This window comes from Acanthaster planci, linkage group LG11 (assembly GCF_054643075.1).
Source record: "Acanthaster planci isolate LZ-2023a linkage group LG11, COTS_SCS, whole genome shotgun sequence".
NCBI classification, from domain to species: domain Eukaryota; kingdom Metazoa; phylum Echinodermata; class Asteroidea; order Valvatida; family Acanthasteridae; genus Acanthaster; species Acanthaster planci.
Genome location: NC_141787.1, coordinates 1650429 through 1676953, shown reverse-complemented (window position 1 = coordinate 1676953; position 26525 = coordinate 1650429). Strand labels below are relative to the sequence as shown.

The window sequence follows — 26525 nt, the reverse complement described above, 5'->3', positions numbered from 1 at the left end:
CTTCTGGTCTCTGGTAGGGAACGCCTGCGCATATCGAGTAAAATGGTCAGTGACCACGAGGATGTTTTCTATCCCACCCTTTGACTGCTCCAGGCTCAGGAAGTCTATACAGACCAATTGCAGTGGGCGAGATGTCTTGATGGCCTGCGTTCAGCTCTTCTAGATTCCGGGGTCTTCCGTAGCGCGCATCTCTTGCACTTCTTAATGTAGGACCTGGTTTGCGAGTAGAGTCCAGGCCAGTAGTACCGGTCACGAACTAGGTGGAGTACTTTGTCAAGCCCAAGGTGACCCATAGCGTCGTGCAGACGTTGTAGCACCTTCTGTCGCATGACTCGGGGAAGGACTAATAGATGCTGTATTTGACCATCATCATACTCCCTGCAGTAAAACAGCATACCACTTCTTACGCTCAGCTTGTCCCACACCCGTATCAGCTTTCTAACTACTCTTGACTCCTTGGACACCTGTCTTCTACTCGGCTTGGCCGGACTTTGACGTTTGAGATCAAGGACTCTCATGATTGCTGCATCGTTGTGCTGAGCCTCTTCCAGGTTTAGCCCTTGCACACAGCTGGTACCACAGCCACCGTCACCGAGAGACCTCTGAACTTCAGGGTCACCAAGGGAGCCATCTTCTCGACTGGGGTCGCTCTGGCAGCTGGACGAAGGGGATTCCACAATTGGGAAGGAGACAGCATTACTGATGACCGGCATGGTTGGTGTTTCTCCAACCACAACATCTGTCTTCCCATCAGCGGCATCAAGGATTCTGGTTACTTCGGCCTTCCCTATACGAGACAACGAATCTGCGTTTGAATTGGATTTGCCTGGCCTGTACGCGATGTCCAGGTTGAAGATAGCCAGGTCGCTCACCCATCGCTGGCCTGATGCATCTAGCTTAGCCTTCTTCATCACATAAGTGAGGGGATTGTTGTCTGTGACAGCGGTAATCTTGTGCCCATACAAGTAATCCCTGAACTTGTTGGTCACAGCCCAGTGTAGCGCGCGAAATTCTAACTTGTGGGCAGGGTACTTGGCCTCTGATGAAGTTAGAGTCCGACTGGCATAAGCAATCACTCTCTCCTTGCCATCCTGTACCTGCGCCAATACTGCACCTAGACCACCACCAGATGCATCGGTCTGCACTATAAATGGAAGACGGTAGTCTGCATAAGCCAGGATCGGTGCTGTGGTGAGCCGATCACGGAGAGTCTCAAACGATGCTTGGCACTCGGCTGTCCAATTAAAGGGCGGGTCTTTGCCACCCCGTGTACCTCCAGTCAATGCAAACAGTGGACCTGCTATCTTTGCATAGCTTCTCACAAATCTCCTGTAGTATCCCGTCAGGCCAAGAAAACTCTTGACATCTCTCTTGCACTTGGGTACTGGCCACTCCCTAACTGCTGTGACCTTCTCAGGATCTGTGGAGATGCCGTCACCTGACACCACATGGCCAAGGTACTTGACACTGCTCTGCAGTAGATGGCACTTAGTAGGCTTGAGCTTAAGCCCATGCTCCCGCAGTCTTGTGAATACTTTAGACAGGCGACTAACATGCTCTTCTATGGTGGAACTGAAAACAACAATGTCGTCCAAATATAGCAGCACACTGTCAAAGTTCATGTCTGCAAACACCGTTGCCATCAGCCTCTGAAAGGTAGCCGGAGCATTCATCAGACCGAAAGGCATCCTTGTGAACTCAAAAAGGCCCATGGGAGATGTGAAAGCCGTCTTAGGGATGTCTTTCTCAGCAACCTTAACCTGGAGATAGCCAGACGTTAAGTCAAGACAAGAAAAATACTTGGCCTGACCCAGAGCATCTAGAGCCTCGTCAATCCTGGGAAGAGGGTAGGCGTCCCGAACGGTGCGAGAGTTAAGCTTGCGATAGTCCACACAAAGTCTGATTTTACCATCCTTCTTGCGTACCACAACAATTGGCGATGCAAATGGGCTTTGACTGGGCTGAATCACTCCGGACCTCTTAAGCTCCTCTATGTGGCTCTTGACCTCATGGAATTCAGCGGGAGGGATCCGTCGATATGGCTGCCTGAAGGGGGTCGGGTCTATGAGGGGAATCTCGTGTTGCACTGTGTGGGTGAACCCCAAGTCATTTTGGTCCTTAGAAAACACATCCTCGTTCTCCTGTAGAAGCTTAGTCATAAGCTCCCTCTCTTCACCAGACAGCGCATCAAGATCAACATCAAACCTGGCCTCTAATGGTGCACCAGCTGAGGTCTCATGGCAGTGGGCCTTCGGAACTTCCCTCGTCTCTTCGAGTACCCGGCTTGGACTGGACAACACCTGTCGACCCATGACTAATGTGGCCAGAAGCGTGTTACGTCTTACTAAAACATCACGTGTCGACACATTGAGGACCCGAACAGGGACCTTCCCATTCTGAACCTGGACGAATGTGTTTCCAATGGCCAAGGAACCTCTGCCAGGGGCCTTGTGAGCATCTTCCACGAGTGCCTGGAATGTCCTTCCCCGGGTAAATCTGGGTGCCTCTGCCGGAATATCTGCCTCTGCACCAGCTTTCACTAGGAACGGCTTGCGGCCCTTATACCTCAGAGTTCCAAACTCACCATTCCTTTTCATGAGGTCCCCACCATCAGCATTTATGTACTGGAGGGCAGAGTACCAGACTTCTGATGTTTGCTGCACCTTCTTTAGAAATCCTTTCCCATGTCGATCATGTAGGGCATCCCGGCAGGCCCGGAGAACATTAGTTCCCAACAGCCCTGGAATCTTTCGGCGGAACTCTGTTGCTGGGACAACAAACACCGGAACCTGTTGTACTTGGCGTCCGAGGACGTTCAGGTCGACCAGGATGACCCCGCTGTACGGCACTTGTTGGCCTCCAGCACCCTGAATACTGACACTTGTCTGCCGCTGCTCCTGGGCTTGAAGAAGAGGATGGCTGGCTACAAATTCATCAGTGATGGTACTCACTTGTGACCCAGTGTCTAGCAGGACAGTGCACTTCCTACCAGAAACGGTGACCTCTACATCACTGACTGGCCCTATCAGACTCTTCTCTGGCTTGTCAACCTGGACGTTGTCTCCGACGGGGTTTCCTCTCTCTACAGGGCTCTTGATTCTACTAGATAAACCCACTGATCGCCCATCATCAGAGGGTCCTTCTAGTTTAACGGAGGTTGTTGGGATGAGGTGGAGGTTGGCAAACTGTTCTGTTGTAGCTGGTACCTTGGCTCAGGACATCTCCTGGCAAAATGTCCTGGCCGACCGCAGTTGTAGCATGTTTTTGTTGCCCCGTCAGACCTCCCTGGTGGATGACTGCTTTGATACATGCTGCACTGCCGTCCTGGATCCATCTGAGCATTATTCTCCAACCACCCTACACGTCGTCCAAGTTCCATCTGGTTTGCAAGGACTTGGTTGAGCATGGTTTTCTGCTCCTCCATCAGCCTTGTCAAATCATCCACTCGGGGGTTGGTGTTTTGTTCCGTCGTTCCTGGTGATACTGCCTGCTTCTGCACTTCGATCTTGGGAGCACTTGTTTTCGTTGGGACATGGGCCATGAGATGATAGGAGTTCCTCATCATCTCCTCCTGGTGATGTTTCTCTTCAGTGATAACCCTCAACTCAGCACGGATGTCTTTGAATTTCATGGTCCTGGGTCTCATAGGTGCTAATCTCTGCCTGTAGTGGTTATCATGCAGTCCCGTCATGAATTGGGTAGCAAGAATGAGGTCTCGGCTCTCTCCGAACAAGTCATGCTGACTATGTCGTCGCCCCACCTCCTCAATCCGTCGCAATAACGCCTCAAGAGCGATGGCGTAGTCACTGGCTGCCTCCCCTGGTTTCTGTACTCTGCTGTAGAACCTCGTCATGGGTGATGAAGCTGAGTTGTCCTCACCAAACTCCTCCAACAGTTCAACAAAAGCCTCCTCCGCTGTAACTCCCGAGGGCACTCTGCTCTCAAGATTGAGAACCACATCCCGCGCTCTTCCTCCGGTGTTGCGGACCACCTCGTGGAACTGTACTGCATCCGGTGCCTTCCCCTTTGCCTCCAGTAGGTACCTCATATCTCGTACCCATTCTTCGATGCGGATGCCTTTCTCTTTGCCAGTGAAGGCCTGCACCCCCTTCACTTGATGCGTTGTGACTGTCCTCTGTGTATCATATACTGGCGCAGATGCTGGCCTCATGATGGGATCAAAACCGCACATCTCAAGTGGGGTGAGCTGGTGTGGGAAAGTTGCAGTTGGGGGGTCTGGGTGACAAGGAGTGACAGGTATATCAGTCATCATGTCAACTGGGTTAGACTTGATGGGAGTAGACGTCCCCAGGTGGGATGGAGTTTCCATCATGAAGGTCACGGTAGGTGGACTTGGAGTTGCGGCCATCGTGAAATTTCACTGTTCCTAGACTCAAGCACTGTGTTGGTTGACCCTAACCGATATTCTTGACCAGAAATAAGAACAAAGAAAACCAAGCCTCATGACCAGCAACCTATACCCCTACTCAAATAGATATCTATAGCTAAGTTCGTAATGAACAGTTTCCCTACCCGGATTCTCCACCAAATATAGAAAGAAAAAAATGTAACGGGGAAAAATGGCACACTTCAGATGAGAATAAAAAAAACATAAAGAAGAGACTTGAAGAAAATAAAACACTTGGGGAACTCGCAAAACAAAAAACTTTCAACAGGATCAAAAGGGAGGAGTCGCAAGAAGTCTAAAAGAATAGGGATACAGGAGCTGAAACTTGATTCCAACAACAAAATCTTTTATTTCTTCTAAAAAATATTCCCCCAAAAAGGAATGCAACTAGAGAACTAAAAAAAACAGGACTAAGTCGAAAATCAGAGAATTGTTGAAACCAAACCTAAAATGTAGGGGGAAATATGACCAAGACCAAAATTAAATTTAGAAATTAGACCAATCCTAGCCCAAAGCAAATCTGCAACAGAATCAAGGTAAGGCTTAACCAATTTAAAACAAGACCAACCCAAACTAAAAGAAAAAAACCAAGAACCTACAAAACCAACAAAACCGACAAAACCAACACAGCACTTAAGAAAAGTTACAGATCAATCCAACTCAAGCATCAACTACCTGTAAGTCAAAGGAAAAGTAATAAAAACCATATAAATACAATTTGAAGACAAAGAAATTAGCCAATGCACAAAGTACTACTCTACACATCCACAGTTGCTCAATCTACATCACAAACTTTTTTAGCTTCAGTAACAAACATGTGCAGTAAGGCTGAGACCTGCCCAAACTCGTGAATATCAATGAGGTAATAAACAAAAGGTCCAGCCACTTCCAAGAAGGCAGGCCACACTAATCCTTAATCCCTGCAATTACCTAAGCCTCCTGCTGAAACATGTGCACAAGCATATGGGAGTTCATGAACAAAGAAAACTGACTTGCACAGGATGCATGTACTGGCCACATGGTTACAAAATACATGTACCTACCACACACAGGTAAAAGCACAAAAAAATTGATAATAGAATATACGCACTTGAGTTCAAGACTACATAATGAAGAAAAGTAAAACAAATCTATCTGTGTTTCGTCATATGTACCAACTACATGTAAGTCAGCAGAATTACACTTCAACTCAATTTATTCTGCTTCACTTTCAATCATGGTATGGAGTGAATCTACATAGCAATCCTCATCCTCATAACCAACTTTAACTTAAAAGGTTCATAAGCACGGACTTAAGAATCAAATCCAAAAGCAGAGAACTAGAATTGCAGATACAAACTATTTGCTACTAAAAAAAGAACTACATAGACTCCATCGTCTATCTTCCTAGTGAAGAACTTCCAAAAAAAAATGCACTTGTGTGTGAATACAAACACTATGTTCATATTTAAACAGGCTAAGCAACAATGACAAAAAAATATCCGAGTAACCCAAAGGTTTTCAGCAATGATCAAAACACCTTGTAAAAGTTACAGTCATCTGGCTAGAATTTGGTTCAAATCTTACAAAAGAACACTTGGCCAATAATGTGAGTAAAGATGAAACAATATCTCAAACAATGAAAGTGACATCTATCATCAAAAGCAGTCAGCTGACACAAAATACTTAAGTCTTTCTCTTTAACAATACAGATTGATACAGAAATAAAAGTAAACTCACCAAGTCCACCGCAGGTCTAAGCTTTCAGGGCAGAACTTGACTGGTATTTAACAGGTGAGTTACTTCACCGACTGCCAACCTGCTTACTGAGACTTGGGCTCAAAGCATGCCCACAGTGCCTGTCCAGTTGCATGAGTCATCAAGTAAACAATTATGAGGGGCACAATGCAACTTAGGATGGGTAAACTAGGGGGTGCTACTCCTATGTGTGCGTGGACATTTGCATTTAGTACCAAGGAAATAAACTAAGTTAAATCTGCCCCTGCTACACAGTGAAGAGGACTGCACAAAAGACCCTGGGTCATTTTGTGCTGGCAACCTACTGTGTACACATTGAACCTGTGCATGTTTGTGTTGCATGTAGAAAACACATGCTCACCAGTGACTGTGGGCATTTGTGCATATATCGATCTGTGCTATAAAACCAAAGGAGGGTTTTAATTGAAGTCTTAGATGATTGAGTTCATGAGAATGAGACTCATTTGATTTCGCTCAAAACAAGTCCTCTTGGGCAATTGTTGTTTCGCCGAGTAAGCTGGGGATTTTCGCCAGTCTTTATTCTCCCCCTACCCGCCCATGATTGAAAGACCTCCCCTCCCACACGCGCCCCATATATATGCCCAACAGAATCCTGAATCCAAATATTGTGACAGATGTCATGTATTTAACCTTGTACTGAATTGGTATGCCTAGTATTGCATGGGTACTTTGTTTCCAGTTAAAAGCAATAAACACAAGGGCAGATCTAGAGATGAAGTCGAGGGTGAATGATAAACGACACCATGCAGAACCTGTTGGATATACAATTTCTGAACATAATACAATGAGAGATGTGAAGTGAGGAGTATTTCTCTTCCACTTACTTTTTCCCCTTGCGAAAACTTGTGGTTTTGTACATGAGCCCTGTTTAGCTACACCACTGGGCAGAAGGCTCAGTATATCCTACATGTACATGTATATTGTTCTCTGACAATGTTGACACTCTCCCACAGACTACATGTACAAGGTCTAGGCACATCAGGCACTGTCACCGAGGACAATTGTACCAAGCTCTGAGGACACTAGTGAGACATTTGTTGCCTTCTGTGTCCTGTCCTCAGTGGCAAAATAAAACTGGATGACATTTTCTGCTCAAGGATATCCTCAGTTTCTGTGACTGCTTACACGTGTACACGGTTACTATTAATAAATGCACGATCTTTGCCGCAGATTTTTTTTGGGTAAGTCTTCCCAGGTCAGTTGCTTATCTTTCATTTCAGTCACTAGTTCGTGTGAACTCGATTGTGCATGCAGTTTCCTCATAAAGCCCATGTGTACATGTACAATTGACATTTCTATTTGGCTTAACGTTTTGTTGTCATTAGGGCGCAGTTTCACTTTTTATAGTTGAGGAAAGGAGATGATATTTTGTACCGGAAAGGGTTTTACATCATTTTATTTTTTCAGGTGAAAAAGGCCGGGGGATGTCAAGCTTTTTCTTTTTTGAAGACTAACCTTGCTTATCTGATGGGAATTCATGTAATTCAGTTGGTGTCTGTGGGTTGGGGAATGACCGTAGCTGTTACCGTAGTTTGTATAGGTCAGGTTGGTTGGCATTATCCCGATGAATTTGTTGTGTGCTCAAAATTATTTAAGTCAGCAGTCAAAAAACAGGTCTACACATTTGGCTCATAACTGATATTAGAAAAGACTATTAAACTATTAAAAAAAAGTTAGGAAAAAAAACAACCACTTGGTTCTTAGAAAAGCACGGTCACTTTTTTCTCTCTCTTTGTTTTTTAAATTTTTTCATTTGGGACATCCATCAAAACCTTTTTCTTCAGTGGACATTTCTGCAGGGATCATCTTGAATTTCCCCGTGTTGACTCTGCAAATGGAGGGAGAATTGGCTCTAATGCAATTGCTGAACCCTTCTGAATCCTTTCAAATCCTACCAATGGGGATGAATTCTGTTCACACTACTCATGGCTGAGTTCGGCCCTTCTCAATCTTGCCAAATCCAACCCATCATGATCTCATAATAGATACTGAAGGATCCAGGACAAGCTTCATGCCGAGCACACCAGAACTACATGTACACATAAACATGTAGGATTCTAATTGACTTGGATGGATTTGGTGAGGCCTGCACTCGTACTCGTTAAAATGAAATTCTTTGCATTGTTCTGGCAAGCATTTTTATTTTCGACCCACACACCAGTGACTCATTAGAAGATGCCATTTACCCCTACTCTGTGGTATTTATAGTCACTGAAATCAGCCATGCATTGAAGTACATGTACATAAATAAGTGTTCAGTGGTGGACGGCCCCTGCATGTCTCATGTGTCTTATGACATACTGATAACTTGATATCAGTGACTTAAAATTCATGAATATTTCCAGGTTCTAGAGTCCATGTCTGCTTCTGACAGAATTTGAATTTTATGTTCAGAATGAAACTAAAAAGTCAAAATCTTTTCTTCCGTTATCTTTTTAAAAATTACTTGTTTTTGTCATAGAGTACGCGTTTGTGTATTTGTTCTTGTTTTCAATCTTTTGTTTTGATAGGCCAAATTAAGGTTGAACCCTACTGGCCAACCTTCCTGCCCTATTCTAAGACTGCCAGATCTATCAAAATCCCCTAATACCACAGTAGGTTGGTAGAACCAAAGGACATGTACATGTATCAAGAATATAGAGCCTAGCGTTTAAGAGCAAAGACTTTATAGTTAATAGCAGAATATTGTGGCAGGTGATAGAATCCGTGAATTTGGGAAGATTAATTCTTAAGTTTTCTTTTTAGCAAAGTTGTCTAGTAAACTAGATAGGTTTGCGGTAGCACCATGGATATATCTCTTTTTTGAGTACGTGGGGTTCTGAAAAGAACCAGTGGTACTCAACGTTTCATACCGTATGCCAAGTTAGCAGTCTCCCGATGACGGACCGAGCGTACTGTCCAAAATGTTGAGTACCACCGGTTCTTTTCAGAACCCCATATACTCAAAAAAGAGATATATCCATGGTGCTACCGCAAACCTATCTAGTTGACTTGCTACCTCCACCTTGAAAAGCTTCAAATCTCATCAAAGTTGTCTAGAATGTTAATTTTGGCGGGTAAAATTTCATGGTTCACATTTTTCTGTAGAGATCCCCAGTTCGTTCATCACCTTTAGGATGATACTAATTATTATGTGCCGGCATGCTACACATAAGCTGGGACATTTATTGTTGGGTGATCATGCACCCATGATTTGTGAATTACACATTACACACAGTCTCTCGTGTAGACTGCTCTACATATTTACATATGCATGTAGGCTTTATTGTACTTAGATGACATTGTTCAATCACAGAGCTTTTTTTTTCCAAGTACATGTACCAATGACCTCATGCAAGTCTGCACCAAATGTGTTTATCAGTGGAGTCTGTTTTCTCTGAAAGGCTTGGCTCAGAGGGAAGCAGGAATTGAATTTGTCAGTTAATCCTGCCCCACAACCTTGGGTTTGTGGTTTGTAAAATCTGACTCACAATTTTAGTTATCTAAAGGAATTATTCAGCCTTAAAGTTGTCCAACTACATGTACATGTAAGCTGACATAGTGAAAACTTCCTCAGCAATGCTGATTCTGCCCTGATTACTTTATTAGGGGTATCGCCATGAAATAAATTTAGAAAGTACAGGTGTATTTGCTTTTATTTTAATCCTGCACATGTATGAATACCGAAGTGTCATATGAGGTGTATAATACATGTACATGTACTTTGGTCATAGTGGATTTTTAATTGGTGCATACAATTGCAACATCTGCCTGAAACAGCACGATAAAGTCTGTCCCAGATCATTTGCTGTTAAATGTTAAATTCATTGCCAAAGCTGTAGGCCTTACTTCTTCTTGTTCTTCGATGTGCATCAATACAACCAGCTTTGAAACAAGATCTCACCATGCGGCCCAGCATGCATCCCCTGGGCAAACTGATATGGTATCTCTGACACCAACATGCACTTTCCTTCTGTGATTTTGCCAACAAGACCTGTAGCCAGAGTTCATCAGCAGGCCACTAGGTTTAAATGCCAACATGTCACCACTTCACAGCTGTCTGGCATATCGTGATGTCAAACTCCGTTTGGCACCCAACCCCTTGATATCTGAGATTGTAGGTATCCGAGAATTTTTTTTTTTTTTAATTTGTTCAGAGGTCCTTTTGGATGGCTTTGTAAGTAGAGCTATGGACTGGCAGTTCAGCGTGCATCCTAAAGCCGCGTTCCGGCTGGACTAAAAGTTATATAATGTTACCGCGACTGCCCGGTAACATTCCATGGTGGTTTTTCTTCCGTGTGTCCGCACGTGGATTACTCAGACCTGCAGAATGTCCATGACCATCATGCAGCAGCATGTGCCTTCAGAATCTCACGGGGGCACCTTCCGATTGACCTCATATTGTGACACCTGGTGTGGTCTTGGGAAAGCCTGCGCGATTCTTTGAACTTCACACATGTACGTGTACTTTCAGTAGCAAAGTTAGAACTAAATGTGTACATTTTTTCCTGAACCTATTGGAGTGAGACACAAACAGTTCATTACAGGGCAATATGACAGGGCAATATGTCACTCACTTCGTATCATTCTAAATACTTTTTCATACTCAAAAAGTCATATAAACATTTGCATTTAATGTCTGTTTAATAGAAATGAAAATTAGAGATTTCATTTTTAAAAACTGGCCGAAAACTTAATGCTTTTCCCTCTAGTTTTGGATCGCACATTAAGTGCGCAGTTGTACAAATAGGTTGCGAACTCAACTACACAGGCATATACATGTAGCAGAAATGCATGTGACATAATGGGTTTGTCAACTGTGCGGCATGGGGATAGTAACTGACAAAGTTCAGTTTCAAAGTTGGTTCTCATTTTTATGTCCATGTATGTGTATAGTGATATGCATATACATGTATATATATATCCCTGCATGAACTCTGCAGACACTCTTTTCCAATGTGTTCTCATTCATGGTCAACCTGGCATATACAGGTATACGTCCCCTTGTCACAGTCAATAAAGATAGCAAATCCTTTCTTATCACTCACAATAAATGTTGACAACTCTAGTGATTGGGCTGGCCAAACACCTTATAAACAGAAAGCATATTTGCAGTGATGTGAGTCCTTGTTTCTGGGTAAGGACATCGTTATCTTTTTTTTTCAGCAGTGAAGCTGTTTGACTACAAGGCTGAGTTCGGGCGGCTTGTTCTCGAACAGCTCAATTTGTTGTTTGTGGGTCGGCCGCTCGAACGCCGGGAACAAACAACCGGTTATCGCTGGTAGTTAGTGACAAGCAACATGGCGGCGTCCATGTAGGCTAAGTTATTCAGAGTTAATGTTTGGATGGGCTGAATTCTTTTTTATATAAACAGGAAAATTCATTTCAGTGTTAAGGAAAATAATTAATGTTAATTTTGCAAAACTTTGCAGCTGTTCAAAAATCAAAATCTCATGAGTTTTTCCATGTGTTCCTGTAAAACCCTGATGATTAGGAGGTGGTGTGTGATCCTGTTCCAAGATCAGTGTTCTTGAGTCGTGTTCCTGCCGTTCGAGCGCGAGAACAATAAACCCGTGTCAAGAACAGACCGCCCGAACTCCACCCAAGTTTACAGCGACAACACTGTATTATCTTTACAGCTCAATAATACATGTTGGAACACTGTGTTGCCAAGTTTGTATTGATAGCTAGGGGGCAGAGGAGGGCAGTGTATTGACTCCGCATATGAACGAGAGAGTGTGAGTTTGAACATGGAAATGACGGTCCTTTGGTGGGTTCTCACTGCGTACTTGCGCAGATTTATGAGCATCTGACGTGCTAAGTGCATGCAGCCAATTTATGTTGGAATATATACAGTCTGTGCATGTGCGCCGGACATGAAAAACATCCCACCAGCCTGTCTTTCCTTTGCCGGTGAGGGTGCCCTTCAAAGCAGAGCAGATACTCTGCACCTTCAAAATATTTAATTCAAAATGTCAACAGTTCTTTCTCGCTTCTTTTTCTGTAGGAAAGTGCAAAAAGTACGATCCATCCTTCCACGGGCCAATAGAAAACAGGTATTGATTTGGAAATTTGACTTCAATTAAACAGTGCATGCTTGTCCAATATACAGGTAGAAAACTTTTTTTTTTAATTTACAGCCTTCTACTGGTACTTTCAGTTCATTGTTGCTGTTTAAGATGACTTCTTTAGAGGAAGATGCTGAAATTTTCCATTCAAACTTCTCCTTGTATTAAATTATAAAATATTGTCTGGTATTTCTGACTCTGTCCTTCCCAGGAGCTGTACAGACATAATATGCTGCATCCTCTTCATTGCATTTTTTATTGGCATGATTGTTGTCGGTGGTTTAGGTGAGTCTGATTTTTTTTTTTCATGAAATAGAGTTTGAGGGAGGTCATTCTTGAAGATTTATGAAATGGTCAAGTGTGGCCCATGAAATGGTCAAGTGTGGCCCATGAAATGGTCAAGTGTGGCCCATGAAATGGTCAAGTGTGGCCCATGAAATGGTCAAGTGTGGCCCATGAAATGGTCAAGTGTGGCCCATAAAATGGTCAAGTGTGGCCCATGAAATGGTCAAGTGTGGCCCATGAAATGGTCAAGTGTGGCCCATGAAATGGTCAAGTGTGGCCTATGAAATGGTCAAGTGTGGCCGATCATTTTGTGACTTTTACACGAGGAAGAAGTGAGGAATTGACTTTGGAGGTCTGCATTTTAAAAGTTAGGGATAAATTCTGTTCCCCCACCCCCCCTCACACCCACGCAAGTGTGTATTTGCCTGCAACTGGGCACCCCCTGTTGTTCCTCTTTTGTTTGTACCTTTAACTTTTTTAGAAGGCCACCCATATGTTTTGTACACAGTTGTCAATCGGGGACCCTCTGTCAATCGGGGACCTTATTGTCCTCTATTGTTCAGGGTCCCCAATTGCATGCAGAAACAAACTCACACACCCCCCTCCCACCCATTGTGTCACTTAAAAGTTGCCGTAGTGTGCCCGATGTTCCAGAATTTTGAAACAAGAATCTTGTGTGATGCGAATCCCGGTGCCCGAGAGAGCACAATGAAATGTGTCATACCTTTTGTATCAGTTGTACCTTCTACTATCTAGAAGACCATGATGCATCTGTAGATATAGGGATGCATATTAATGAGGTCAAATGTCACTCGTTCCTGTGTTTTGTTTGTGCCTATGCAGCGTGGTACCAAGGAGACCCTCTGACTCTCATCTATGCGACAGATTCCATGGGGAATGTTTGTGGTCAGTCACCAGGATATGAGTGAGTACAGACCCGAGGCATCGTTAAAGTTGATGCCATGTCCAAATTGACTTGGCTGCTGCTGATAACGCACACGCTTTATGGAAGCCCCCTCCCCTTCAGCTTGTGGCTAGGTCTGGTTCCCATAGGAACCAAGCACTGCCATCAGCTGTAGCCAAGAAGTTTGGACGTGACATCAGAGATGCCAGCCAACCTGTCAGGGCGGGTTCTTGGCTCGGTGAATCTCTGACCTAAGGTTCATGTTAACTTAGAAGGTTAAGTGCACTCGCCTTGCCTAGTACGGCATGTAGGGACTCAGAACTTGTGGTACTTGCAAGCTTGGCCAATCAGATGACAGGAAAGGAAGAATTGAAGCAGGAGTAACCAATGATGTTTCAGGAGCCAGAGAGCCAGTGCCTGTCCTCATTTCATGAGGTCAGCTTTCCAGTCTTGTACCTTAATCACCATAATTTCATTATCAGTCAAGGATATGCACTTTGATGAGCTCTTACAACTTGCAAAGCTATACAAATTTTCATGTTTAACTGATAACCTTGCATGAATTTTCTTTGACTTTGTGACCCTCTCAGAAATAAGCCCAACCTGTTTTACTTTGATCTGCTGGAGTGTTTCACTAATCCGACAACTACCATACTGGAGTTTGGATGCCCCTCACCCAAGGTTTGTTTGGTGGACTCTATCTACTTGTCTGTTTCTATTTCCCCGTCTCCGACCTATATTCTGTCACCATGTCTTGCATTCTTGAAGTGTGCGACGTTCCAAGTTTCCCAGAAGACCCCAGAAGTTGCTTAAAATTTCACAGAGCGGATTGTCAAAAATCTGTTGAAGTTAATACCTTTTTAAAGAGAGCCAACTTCCAATCATAATCATGCAACTTGAAACAAGACCCAAATCCAATCTTGGAATCTAGTCACACAGCTCCATATGAGTAATTGCATTAAACAAAAATTGGATGGTGCCTGTAAAAAAGTGGTCAAATGGTTAGGTTCACTTTGACTAAAAGGGTTTAAATGCGATGTTTAAAACTTAATCTGTTCCTGTTGTGTTCATAACTCTACTTTGATACTTCATTTACTGATTCATGAATATAAAGTGGTTGTGTTGGCTGATCAGCTACAGAGAGAGATCGGTTACCATGAATCAGCACGAAGTTTTAAATACTTTGGTCCAAGTGTTTGAAATGTTTCGACCGCCGTTGTGTGTGGTTTGGGTGTTTTAGTGTGGGGTACGTCTTACTAGGCATTTCAAATCACCAGATTTTGTTTCTTTTTTGCCTTCAAAATCTTGCAGTTGGTACGTTTTTCATTTTCAATGACAGGTGTGTTTAGAGATGTGTCCGTCCACAACCTTTGCTCCTTACACACTGTTGTTGGCAGGAAGCTTGCCTGTGTCCATACCCATCGGGGATTCCTTGTGGGACAAGTTCATCTGCCTGGATAACTTTGACCCAATGATGGAGTACAACAAAGATGGAGGACAGTACTCTGTAAGTTGGGTGGTTGGGAGGGATGGGCTGGAGTTGGGGGTAGGGTGGGGTGGGTGGGTTGGAAGAGGTTTGGGTGAGTTAGGCTGTATGGGTTGGAGGGGGATGGGATTGGGTTCCATATGGTGGGTTGGAGTCGGGATAGGGTTGGGTTGCATGGGTGGGTTGGAGGTGGGCCTGGGATGGAGTTGGGTTGCTGAGTTGGAAGTGGGATAGGGTTGGGTTGCATAGAGTGGGTTGGAAGTGGGATTGAGTTGGGTGGGATTAAGCTGGGTTGCTGGGTTGGAGGTGGGATAGGGTTGGAATAGGTACGGGGAGGGTGAATTGGGGGTGCATTGGGTTATGGGTAGGTTGGAGTTGGAATAAGGTTAAGTTTGGGGGTTGGGTTTGGTTAGGTGGGATTGGGTTGGGCTGGGTCTGGTTTGGTTGGGCAAGGCTATTGCCCTTTGCAAATGTTCCTGAATACTAAACGGGGCTTTCTGTAGCAGTATTCATAGTTCTAATTGATGAAAAGAGAAAAGGTCACAAGTAAGGCATATAGATAAATTGATCTGCCTTGCCACAAGAGTGTATTTGGTTCATTCTTTGTCAATTTCTGTACTTCATTGCTGATCATCGGCCGCAATGGACACGCTGTAAATCTGTGCTGACGACAAACACAAACCCTCACTGTGAACACATCTGCAGAAAGATGCCCTCAGAACACAGTTTGCTTCAAAGAAAGTCCACATCGAGAGACAGACAGAAACTATTCATGGTGTGTCCTCTTTTTTCAGGGTCCAGAAGGTTTGCAGAGGATGTTTGAAGACAAGAAATGTGCAGCTTATTACATTCAGAGCGAACCATGTAAGTCTGGAGTTATTGCGGTTAAGGGCTTGGCCCACAAATTTATGACAGTCGGTGTATAGATGTGGAATTTCGTGGCATGTTAATCAGACGGAGAGATGATCATAAGGAGGAGAGCAGTTATTTGTACAGCATGACCGTTCCTGCTTTCCGGCATTTGTTCCAGTATGGAACAACTTGCCAGGTGTCATTATGGGTCAGCCTCTGACAACGAGACCCAAGGTCTGTCTTAGCTGGCACTTAATGCTCCAAAGTTGTACCTTTTTTATCTGGGTCATTCCATGACGTTGGGGCACAATTTGTGATGGTGTAAATTGTTCCATGGGTACTGTAAAAATGAACATTTATTTCCCTGCAAGTGGATTCCAAATTGACATTGTTATACGTCTTGCAAGGCTGAATACAGAGGTGGGTGTTACATTTCCGAAGCAAATGACCTACTCTACAGGTCATGACAGGTGGTAAAAGTTACCTACAGTATGTAACAGGGACTCTGTCACAAACTGTGCCCCAACCTCGTGGACTGACCCATCTCTACTGTGTACCATGTCCATAGTTTTTATCCAACCTTTGTACAATTGGGTGCATGCTTTTCATTGCTCATGGGAGGTATATCAACATTCTCTGATTGTCTCACGGTCGACTTTTTGTACAAAATTTGAGCTAAGAAATTTGTGACCAGTGGCCATTTTCCTCTGTCTTGCAGATGCGGACAGATGTATCCCAGCATTCCTGGTCAACAGCAACGCATCGGCTGGCGACATCCTGTCCCAGGGGCTGGACCTGATCAGAATGGTGGGCGGAGACAGCCTGACAAATGACACCCTTGTCAGCAGGTTGCTGACGTGAGTGGTTTTACATTGTATATTCAGGGGTTGGACCTAGAGGTCTGTCCTGGGGTTAATGTCCCCGCAGTTTCACCACTGTGCAGAAACACGAGAGTGTCAGAGTAGGTCATTTTTCAACTGTGCTCCCGTTACCGGCAGAGCTAGACATTTATCCTTACTCTTCCGCTTATTAAATTTTGACTTTCAGGGCTGCTGAAAACTTCTTGGACCTGCGTTCCCTGCTGAGTGTGGTGTACCAAGACTTTGTGTCCTCATGGTACATCATCTTAATGTAAGTTCTATTCCAGTTCCGTAAAAAGGGGGCTTGGTGTGTTTTTAGTTTGGAATGCAAGCGAGTGGATTGCTTCACATTACCCAAATACGGAGAAGGTTAAAAAGAAGTCTTCTTGTTTGCATTGGTAGCACTCGAACTAGGGTAGAAATATCAAAGTTAACGATAAAACAGACGCTTTACTTTTCATTGCGCAGTGCAAAAGAGACGCAGTGTATCAACTTGTTCGCACTCGGTTTGATTCGAACCTGGGTCGCCAGCTTGGAACTGACAGCGAGATTGTTTTGAGTTAGGACTTCTTGTGTCTTTATTTTCTTGCTTTTTTCATTTGTTAGTGGCTTGTCGGTGGGCATGGTTCTGGCCTTGCTGTGGATCATTATCATGCGTTGGCTGGCTGGCGTCCTGACCTGGCTCAGCATCTTGGCTCTCTGGGCAATCCTTGGTGCAGGTAACGTTTTTCTTCCTGGCTTCTAGGCCTGCATTTGTTCCAAGTTTGACCAGAATAGCTGCACTGACCTGACTAGTTTGAATCCCACCTCAGTCAGTTGTCATCCAATTATCATTTGACTGCTGTTTGGAGCAGCTGGTAGGTAGAACTGCCAGCGCTGTATTCAGAAGGTCACTGGTTCGAATCCTAGTTCAGTTGGTTTTCATTGTTCACTTGTGAATTCTTTTCATTCCTCTGTTGGCGGCATCAGCTCGTTGGGTAGAACTATTAGTACTGCAGATGGAAAGTTGCTGGTTCAAATCCCAGTCAGGGAACTGTTCTTGGCTCAACCAGCATTATTAATTTTGTTTGCCAGGAATCTACTGTTGCTGGCAGCAGTACGTGTTTCTGGAGGATGTGAAGTCCGGGAGCACGACCATGTCGATGTCGGGGAGCGGTACTCAGACCGGTGCCCTGAGCAGCAGCGACGTGTCGCTCTTCATCTCCAGCCTGTCGGGCTTCCTGCGCCTGCAGACGACATGGCTCGCATTTGGTGAGTCTTAAATCATTTGGGGCGTACAAGTTAATCCAGCACACGCCCACCACAAGTTGTGGTAATTGTAACTCCATCGGTAGTCCTCCCTCTCCAAGTCAGAAGCCGATCGAGCGAACAATCAATGAACAACATTTCTCGTTTCTTGAATGGTTACCAACTATTGCCCGTGAAAATGACTGAAGGAGCAACAGTTTTGTAAACTGATGTTTCTTATGTTTCCAGAAATTTGTAAGTAACAAATTAGACGGCATATTCACTATTTGATCTCAATCAAAAGGCTCGTATACTAGTCAAAGATGCATTTTTTGTGGTCTAGCATGAGTTGTGAATTGAATTGAAGAAATTTTTGGTCTTCTTTTGCAGGTATCGCTTTATCCATTCTTCTGCTAATCATTGTCCTGGTGACGCTGTGTTTGTGTAACCGCATCCGCATTGCTGTACAACTGATTAAGGAGTCTAGCAGGTAAGCAGCGCCTACGGTGAAACGTCTGCCCCGCCTCACTCTGCTCTTATACTGCCCCGCCTCACCCTGCCTTATCCTGCTCCGCCCCGTTTCTTTGGCCCAGCCTTGTGCTTGTCCTTTCCTACCTGTCTCCACCCCACCCTGCCTTGCCTTTGGCACCCTATCTTTCCACGCATTGGCCCCCACTTTGCGCAGCCCCACCTTACTCTACCCAGCCCTGCCCATTCTGCCTAGCCCCACCCTGTTCTCCCCTTCCCTGTCATCCATTTGTCATACCCTACCCCTCCCCGTCTTGCCACACCCTTTTTCTCTGTTCTTCATACACCATGCCCTACCTCTTTCCCAAAACGCTTCTTAAATTCTGCAGTTTATAAAATATTGTCATTTTAGTTCTCTCAAAGGTAGATGCTTCTGTGAATTCATTTACCATTCGTAGATGTAACCATTTTCTTTGGTCTGTTTCCTTGAAGGGCCGTGGGCTCCATGTTGTCGACGTTGTTCTGGCCGATCGTTCCCTTTCTCCTACAAGTCCTCATCATTGCCCTGTGGGCCACAATCGCTGTGTATCCTTTGGAAGACAAGCCGCGTCAAGAATTTTCTGGGCCACACGACCCAACCATTGTTGTGCTCAAGACACATCTTTATTACCCCTGTAGACATTCCTGAACCATCTCAGCTCGGGGGGGGGCAGCTTAATTTAGCCACGTCAGGTGCAAATGGTTTTAAATCCAAGTCGAGGTGAAATGACTTGCCCAAGGTCGCAAGGTTTGACCATTTGCTAAATTCAACCTCCTGGCCCCGTTATCAAGAGCTTCAAAGCCTACTTGACAGGTCGCATACCACCCACCAGACGCTCTTGAGATTTTCCTTGACCAGTGATTTCTCTGCCAGTTTCTTGGCGACCTCCCACCAAGCCAAGTATGTCGTGTACAATGCGCCGTCAGATTTTGCATTGGCAAACGATTCAGATTGTAAGCCTGACGTAAGTGAAATGCATTAATTTTTCGGGTGTAACTTGTAAAATCAAAATTGATTCTAATTACATTTAGCCACTCACCCTGCATTTGGGTGTCTCTTGGTGTCCTGTAGAAGCCTATGGATGTTGGACTTTGTAGGTCAAAGGTCAGGATTAACTTGCTTAAACCAAAAGAAATGGTTTTCCCACCATTGCTACATAAACACAGGACAAATTAATTTCACACTCGGTGTGTGGGTTGGTGTCTGTGATGTGTTTCAGAGTCTTAGTGATTTTGGATCCCATAGGTCAGAGGTCAAGATCATTATTTTTAAAACAAAGTAACTTTTCCCCAGAGGTATGGTTTTGTGATCACAAATTTAAGTCAGGGGTTAAAGCTTGAGCTGCAGCACATTTGTGTATTAAAATATCGTTAAAAAAAGAAATTATTGACAAATTCTTTGTGCTACGCCTGCTTCAGGATTTCCTGCCGGATGGCAAGTACTTCAACATGACAGCATCCTGCATGTTCGTGTCCTACATGCTCCCCGCCTATGTCACCTACTTGCAGTTCTACAACCTCTTTGGCCTCTTCTGGCTCACCGAGTTTGTGGCAGCCTTGGGCCAGGTCACCTTGGCCGGGGCCTTTGCCTCGTACTACTGGGCCTACCACAAGCCCCAGGACATCCCCACACTGCCCTTGTGGGGTGGGTTCTACCGCGCTTTCAGGTACACTTCCCCCTCCTCGGTCCAAATCTGTCCTCATTCTAGGCCACGTCCAAATTTCCATGGCTACGATGTGCCGTGATGCAGGTCTTTATGGAGATCCACTTGGTAGTGGCTGCAGTCACTTCTCATGGGCTCACGCAGTGTTGCTTGCCGTAGCCAAGTAATTTGGACAAGGCTTTGGCCGAGGAGAAAACAAATCCGTTGCTGTTGATGCAACATCTAATGCAAGGTTGTTTCATTGAGATCTATACTATGCACAAATTGAGATTTTGATGTTGTACATTTAGATTGGCCAATCAGAATCAGTTAGGAAGGTGGTTTGTTTTGATCGGCTGTGACCGTGCCCAGCAACCAAACTTAAACTCTTCACATTAGAAACCATGAAGGGTCATGGTAGGGCTCTCCATGTCACTTAGTATACTCGGTTAAAAGGAGGAAAGTGTAAGTATTGATTTCATGATCGATAATATTGATTTTGAGTTCCTGTATTGATCAACTTTGAATCAACCATCTATCAATCAGTTGTACCATAACTTCTATCTGTTGATTGTTGGTCAACGGTCATTTTAAAATTTTTCCAATTATCATTCAGGTATCATCTTGGCTCCATCGCATTTGGGGCTCTCATCATTGCAATCATTAAGATAATCCGAGTCCTGCTGGAGTACGCTGAAGTACAGCTTAAAAAAGGTAGGACAGATTTTTCATAAGTGAACCTTTTATCAAAATTTGCTGAATTTCAATTCCACCTTGTAAAATGCTTATCAGGCCCCCCGCTGCTCATTCGACTAAGAAAGCCATAGTCGACCCGAAGCGCTGGATGGTCGAGTGGTGAGAATTCTACACTAGAAAGTGGCAAGTGATGGGTTAAAGTCCCACCAGAGTGAACTCGTGATTTTTTTTCCCACAAGCCATCACCCAACACTAAGTGTACTTACTCGGGTTGGCGAAGTGGTTCTTTCCTCGCCTTCCAACTCTGCGGTCCGGGTTTGTATCCCGGCCCGGTCCACATGTGGACTTGGTTTTCAGTCCCTACCTGATTCCCTGGGTTTTACCCAGAACATTCCTCTGGGATTTTCCTCCCACCTCTAAAACTGTGACTGCTTCTCATTGTATGCTCTCTACAGGTTTCTTCAAGGCTTGCAAACTTACAGTGCCTAAGGCTCTCAGCTGAGGAATCCTTGGTGTCGTGACCAGAAATGAAATAATAGCAATAATAATATAATATAGAAATTGCAAATGCACAAAGATGAAGGGCAAAGTGCCATTTTTGACAAAAATTGGCATCTCTCTGATGCCGACTCACATCTCATAAAATACATTTGTGTGAGGTTTATTCACTCTTGGTCTATGGTGCTGTATTTTTAAAAAAAAATTTGTATTTATTTTTTTTTTTTTGGTTATTTGGTAGGCAAGGAGAACAAGATCGTCCTCTTTATCCTGAAGTGTCTCAAGTGTTGCTTCTGGTGTCTGGAGAAGTTCATGAAATTCCTGAACAAGAATGCCTACATCATGGTCAGTAGAACGTCGGCAATATCATGGAATCAAATAAACAGACCGAGTGTGTCCCAGAGCGATGCCATTTGTTACTCGCCACTTGAAGCTTCTCATATTTTTCAGCATTGCCAACTTGTATAAGACTTTCGGTTTGATATCTGGAGCTATTTGAGTTTGTTTCTGGTGCCGCAGTCATGGATGGCTCATTTTCAAGTTGGCACCAATCATTTTTACGACACTACCTTTTGCAAGAGAGAGTGCACTCAAGCCAGCCCTGTAGCTGTTACCAACCCCAGTGCTTCGTACCTGTTACGTTACCACACTTGAGACATCTCAATTCACGGTACGACCAATTCAAAGCGTATATAGATCTCAGCTGGGTATCAAGTGAATGATGGCAAAGAGCTATGAGCAGCTTTGTTGACTGTCGGTTTTTTTTCTTTTGGGCTCGTTTGACAGATTGCCATTTACGGCAAGAATTTCTGCCGCTCGGCACGGGAGGCATTCTTCCTACTCATGAGGAACATCATCAGGTGAGCGTGATATTGCAGCATTGGGGATGAAGTCACTTTTCCTTGCTGGACAGTAAAAAGTTTGCCCTTAACCTTCCGATGTTGGACTTGCTGCTTCCCCATGTGCCATGTTGGAGACCCAGAAACCTGAGGCCCGCAATGTCATATCACCACTTGCTATCTGTTAAGCGGAAACATTTTCGCTAATTTAAAATAGGTCACCAGCCAAAATGTCAGGCAGTGTGTATCTTGTGGCTGGTTCCCAGCTGAATTTTGCTCATCGCAAAGATTGTACCCTGCGACATCTCACGGCTCTGTGAAATAAAGTTCCAGTCATTGATAGTCTAATGTAGTGATTGTTCATCCTCCCCAGGGTTGCTGTCATCAATAAGATCACCGACTTCTTGATCCTGCTGGGTATCCTCTGCATCACGGCCGGCGTCTCCGTAGCAGCATTCTTCTTCTTTACCAACCAGATCACTTGGGCGTCAAACATCCTGGACGTGCCTGATGTCAATTACTACTGGATCGTCATCATCGTGAGTAGACTGTTCCATTCTAGCATCCCTCATCTGTTGGGAAATCATTGTATTGAAATTCATTTTCTCTGTTAGTTTAATCAGGTCTGGTAACACAGTGCAGCCATCACCATCATACATACACTAATGTCAGGTACAGTGCACTGTGTGGTAATGTTGTAGTTAAGTCCTTCACTAGTACCTCACATTATCTTAGGTGCTACACAAATAATCAGTCCTAGTACCCACAATTTCAGGTACAGTGCACTGTGTGGTAATGTTGTAGTCAAGTCCTTGACGAGTACTTCACATTATCTTAGGTACTACACAAATAATCAGTCCTAGTACCCACAAGCTGTACTCATGTGTGAATTGTAACAAAGGCATATCTTTGTGATTGTTCAGCCTCAGTTAGTAGTTAGAATTCTTGTGAAACTATTTGTGACAACTATAGTGGAGACCCTGGTCAGGTACTAGTGGAGTACTGGACTGGATTGAACACTGCTGTACCCCCAGCTTATGGTACAGTATAGTGGCAGGATCTAATGTGGATTTGAGAGGTGGGAGGGCGCAGGTTGAAGTTCAGGAAATCTCAGAGTGCCAACCCACCCCTCATCCCCGATTTTTCTCTTCCTCCCCTCCTCGCAGGTGATTGGGCTGGGCGTGTACGTCATCGCCAAGTGCTTCTTCAACGTCTTCGACATGGCGGTGGACACCCTCTTCCTCTGCTTCCTGGAGGACCTGGAGCGGCACGATGGCTCGGCAGAGAAGCCCTACTACATGTCCAAGGCCATGATGAAGATCTGTGGCAAGAAGAACAAGTCCAAGCCTGTGACGGACAATGAGGACGAGGACGAATGCGAGTGGTAGGACCTCTTTGCAAAACACAGGCAGTGATGTAACTACGGGGGCTACGTACCCCCCAACAAGGTCCATTACCCCCCCAAGGTGCCTCTTCCCCATTTGAAAGTCTGAAACAACCTCATGTACACTCCGTAGTTCATCAACTTTGGGGTGCCCTCAGGGAAAAATGTGTGTACCTTGGGTTCCCCCTTCAAGTAAAACCACTGAGAGCAAAAATAATTTCTTAGAAAAAAAAAAGTAACCGGCTAGTAGGCCACAGCATATTGCTCATGACTGGTGCCGTGCTAATTGTTTGCTCGGAATCCATGTCGCGTCAATCCAAGTAGGGAGTATTTTTGTTAGATATATTCTTTTTGTCCTAAAGTTAGGGCTCAAGCTGACTTTTATTAATTGCTCTTGGAAGCAAGCATTTTACACATTGGTTTGTTTCATTTAAAAAGAGCTTCTGTACTGTTTTTAGGCTTGTTTGTAACAGGATTTTTGAGTCAGGAGCCTTGTTTTTGTTTTGCTTGGAACTCGTTCAAAGGGATGGGGGACATAGGTAGAGAACTGTTTACATGTATATGTTGGATATATTGGCCACTTATCATTTTGCTGTAAAAATTGTATTTTGTAAACTCGTGTATTTGTATTGTTTTGTGTTGAGCAATGAGTAGATTGTAAGTTCTTTTAACAGTATGACTTTTTTAGTCAAAGGTGTCTATTTTTATATCACGTAATTTAAATTTGGTATTTTTCACGGTTAATTCGTATGGGTTTACGGTGGGAGGAAATTTTTTAAAAGGAGACGAAATTCTTTTGGGCGATTTGGGTGATCTGTGCACTACAGATGTTGGAAATCTGAAATGTCATCATGGATTCACCAAAATCTTTAAATGAAACAATCAATTGAAATCAGTTGAAATTCCTCTCCAACTGTAAAAGTATCAGAGGTTATTATGTAACATATTTGAACATCTTTCTTGCTGTTTTACATGGAACTGTTGACATATTCCTGATTCTAAAACTGGCATTTCTAACGTCCATGCAATGGTATTTTTCAACCTTTTGAGCTTGTAAAGAACATTTCAGCATTCTGTCTCCTTCCTTGAGGCAAAATGAAAACCTTCCATAACACGTCTTTAATGTTTCATTCTGGAAGATAGTACCTGAAAAAGGCGTTCTCAGATAGCAGGAATAATATATTTGCAGTGCTTTCATTCATTATCAGAATATCTGTAAATTCAGCAATTAGGCATTGTTGGTGTAGAAATGCATGCATTTTGAGCTGAGAAGAATCTGTCAAACTTTCCTTAAGTACAAAAATGTGAGTGCAAACTGAATGTAGAGAATTTTAGCTCAGGTGAATGGGTGACGTGAGGCAGTTTGGAAAGGCGTTTTTTTTTTTATCAATGCCGGGAGGGAGTGTGTCATGTAACCATTACCACGTAATTGCCTGTATTTTAACACTGATATCTGTTGTGTATGGCAGTTGGTCAGTTCAATTCAATACATGTACCTGAGAATGAAATTCGCAATAAGAAAAATTGCCTCGGCTGAAATTAGGGAAGGATGACAAACTGTTGTGAACATTCATCAAGTATCGTGCAATTCAAGCACATTTTTTCCTTATTTGACTTGCTTTGTACTTTCACATTTACTCTTGGGTAAATTTCTGGGGATGTCTGTTGCATCAAGTAAACCACTTCACTTTTCATGGGAAAAATTTCTCCACCCCTGAAAACCCATCATATGCCCACAAATCTCATAAACATCCATAAGGTGATCTTAAAAGTGTTGATTTGAGATGTATGTTGCTCTCTGTTGTGCTCCAGGCTTGACTATTGCCTCTCTATCAAAATCCAAGTCAGAAAGCAACCAACAATTTCCAGCAAAACCCTTCTAACTCTTCCATCCCCCAACTGATCCCACCAGAAACCTTATCTTCACTAGAAGATATCAGTGGAGCGATTGCTTACTCTACCAAGATCTATCAGAAACTCCAGAACTGAACTAGCTTCCTACCATTATGCACTTATTCTTGAGTAAATCAGGGGAATTTCAATGCAATGTAATTACCGTTTTTGTCAATTTCTGTGTCGTATGGCGGTAGCGTTTGTCTCTGTAGATTGTTAACAAAGGGTTCAAGAAAGGCTGATGTTTTATCATTTTGTGTTGCGTATTTCAATCACACATGTACATGTATTTGTCAATGTTCTCAGGTGTTTAAATACAATATCGTATGTGGAGCCAGTTTATACATACCAACTCGTGCCTTTGCCAATGCATGCTTTTGTCAACCCTTAAAAAATCCTCAGAATTTACTCCGTTATTTGTGCTTCAGCAGACACCAGATATTTAGGCTGCATTTTCCGATTTTTTTTTTGTTCCACTATTTCATGCTTTTTATCCTTGGATTATAGAAACAAATTGTTGACAAAAATGAAGGCGACTTGTACTAATTAAAACTCTGGAAAGTTCCATGCACTCAGTTATACCGTATTTGTGTTTAGTCTTCTTCAAAGACATGTTAAAAACCAGACAGATCTTGTATCAAATTCATCCCAAATTGCGTGGGATTTCAGTATCATCAGTGGCAATAAACATTTCCAATTAGCAAAGCTGCGAGTGAGCACTGGCAGAGATGGCCTTTTCCCCCGTATGTAATCAAATCTATATTTTCACATTTCGTATAATCTATGTATATTTTAGTCAATCCAATCTGTCTATATCATATGCTGTAGCACCAGTGTCGTCTGTGTATTTTGTGATCGGCTTTTTAAATTTCAGTACTTAAAAATGTCTTCTGTTCTCACAAATATTTATAAATATGAACAATAAAGCAACGAAAACTTCAAATGTGGTTGGTGTTGGCACGTGAACTTTTTAAAGTCGTAAAACCGCGGCCTTCCAAATACTTGTTTTGTCGTTACGCAAATTTTATGATACCAAACGGTGAGGTGTCATCAGCTATTGCAGTCTTGGCTTCTACAAAAAGGAGTTAAACCACGCCACGGTGATTAGCAGTGGTTAACTTGTACTAAATTTGGGTAAGTTGGTTATCAGGAAAATTCTCCGTATGGCTGATTTCGATTATAATTTTCGTTTTATTTCACTGTTATTTTTAACGAATACAGCCTAGTTCCTACACATA

At 43.6% G+C, this 26525-nt stretch overlaps 2 protein-coding genes across 2 annotated transcripts in view; one reads left to right on the top strand and one right to left on the bottom strand.

Moving 5' to 3' along the window:
- LOC110975784 (choline transporter-like protein 2) overlaps positions 1–26230 on the top strand; it is a 33264-nt gene extending 7034 nt beyond the window's left edge. The window contains exons 2-20 of the mRNA XM_022228561.2: positions 12153–12201; positions 12425–12498; positions 13342–13423; positions 13993–14083; positions 14742–14909; positions 15683–15752; positions 16459–16597; positions 16788–16871; positions 17207–17319; positions 17675–17851; positions 18218–18317; positions 18788–18880; positions 19209–19299; positions 19754–20001; positions 20594–20691; positions 21413–21516; positions 21958–22031; positions 22384–22549; positions 23177–26230. Of these exons, the coding sequence (XP_022084253.2) occupies positions 12153–12201; positions 12425–12498; positions 13342–13423; positions 13993–14083; positions 14742–14909; positions 15683–15752; positions 16459–16597; positions 16788–16871; positions 17207–17319; positions 17675–17851; positions 18218–18317; positions 18788–18880; positions 19209–19299; positions 19754–20001; positions 20594–20691; positions 21413–21516; positions 21958–22031; positions 22384–22549; positions 23177–23398 (2243 nt within the window). The 3' untranslated portion in view covers positions 23399–26230. The remainder of the gene's footprint in view (positions 1–12152; positions 12202–12424; positions 12499–13341; positions 13424–13992; positions 14084–14741; positions 14910–15682; positions 15753–16458; positions 16598–16787; positions 16872–17206; positions 17320–17674; positions 17852–18217; positions 18318–18787; positions 18881–19208; positions 19300–19753; positions 20002–20593; positions 20692–21412; positions 21517–21957; positions 22032–22383; positions 22550–23176) is intronic.
- On the bottom strand, positions 3141–6389 carry LOC147797244 (uncharacterized). The gene has a single exon (XM_087143183.1). The coding sequence runs from the start codon at positions 4367–4369 to the stop codon at positions 3143–3145; it is 1227 nt and encodes a 408-aa protein (XP_086999309.1). The 5' UTR covers positions 4370–6389; the 3' UTR covers positions 3141–3142.
- Positions 26231–26525: the final 295 nt, after the last annotated feature.

Bases quoted from the DNA above. Each gene is read 5' to 3' on its own strand.
- LOC147797244 (XM_087143183.1), bottom strand. From the start codon at position 4,369: ATGGCCGCAACTCCAAGTCCACCTACCGTGACCTTCATGATGGAAACT.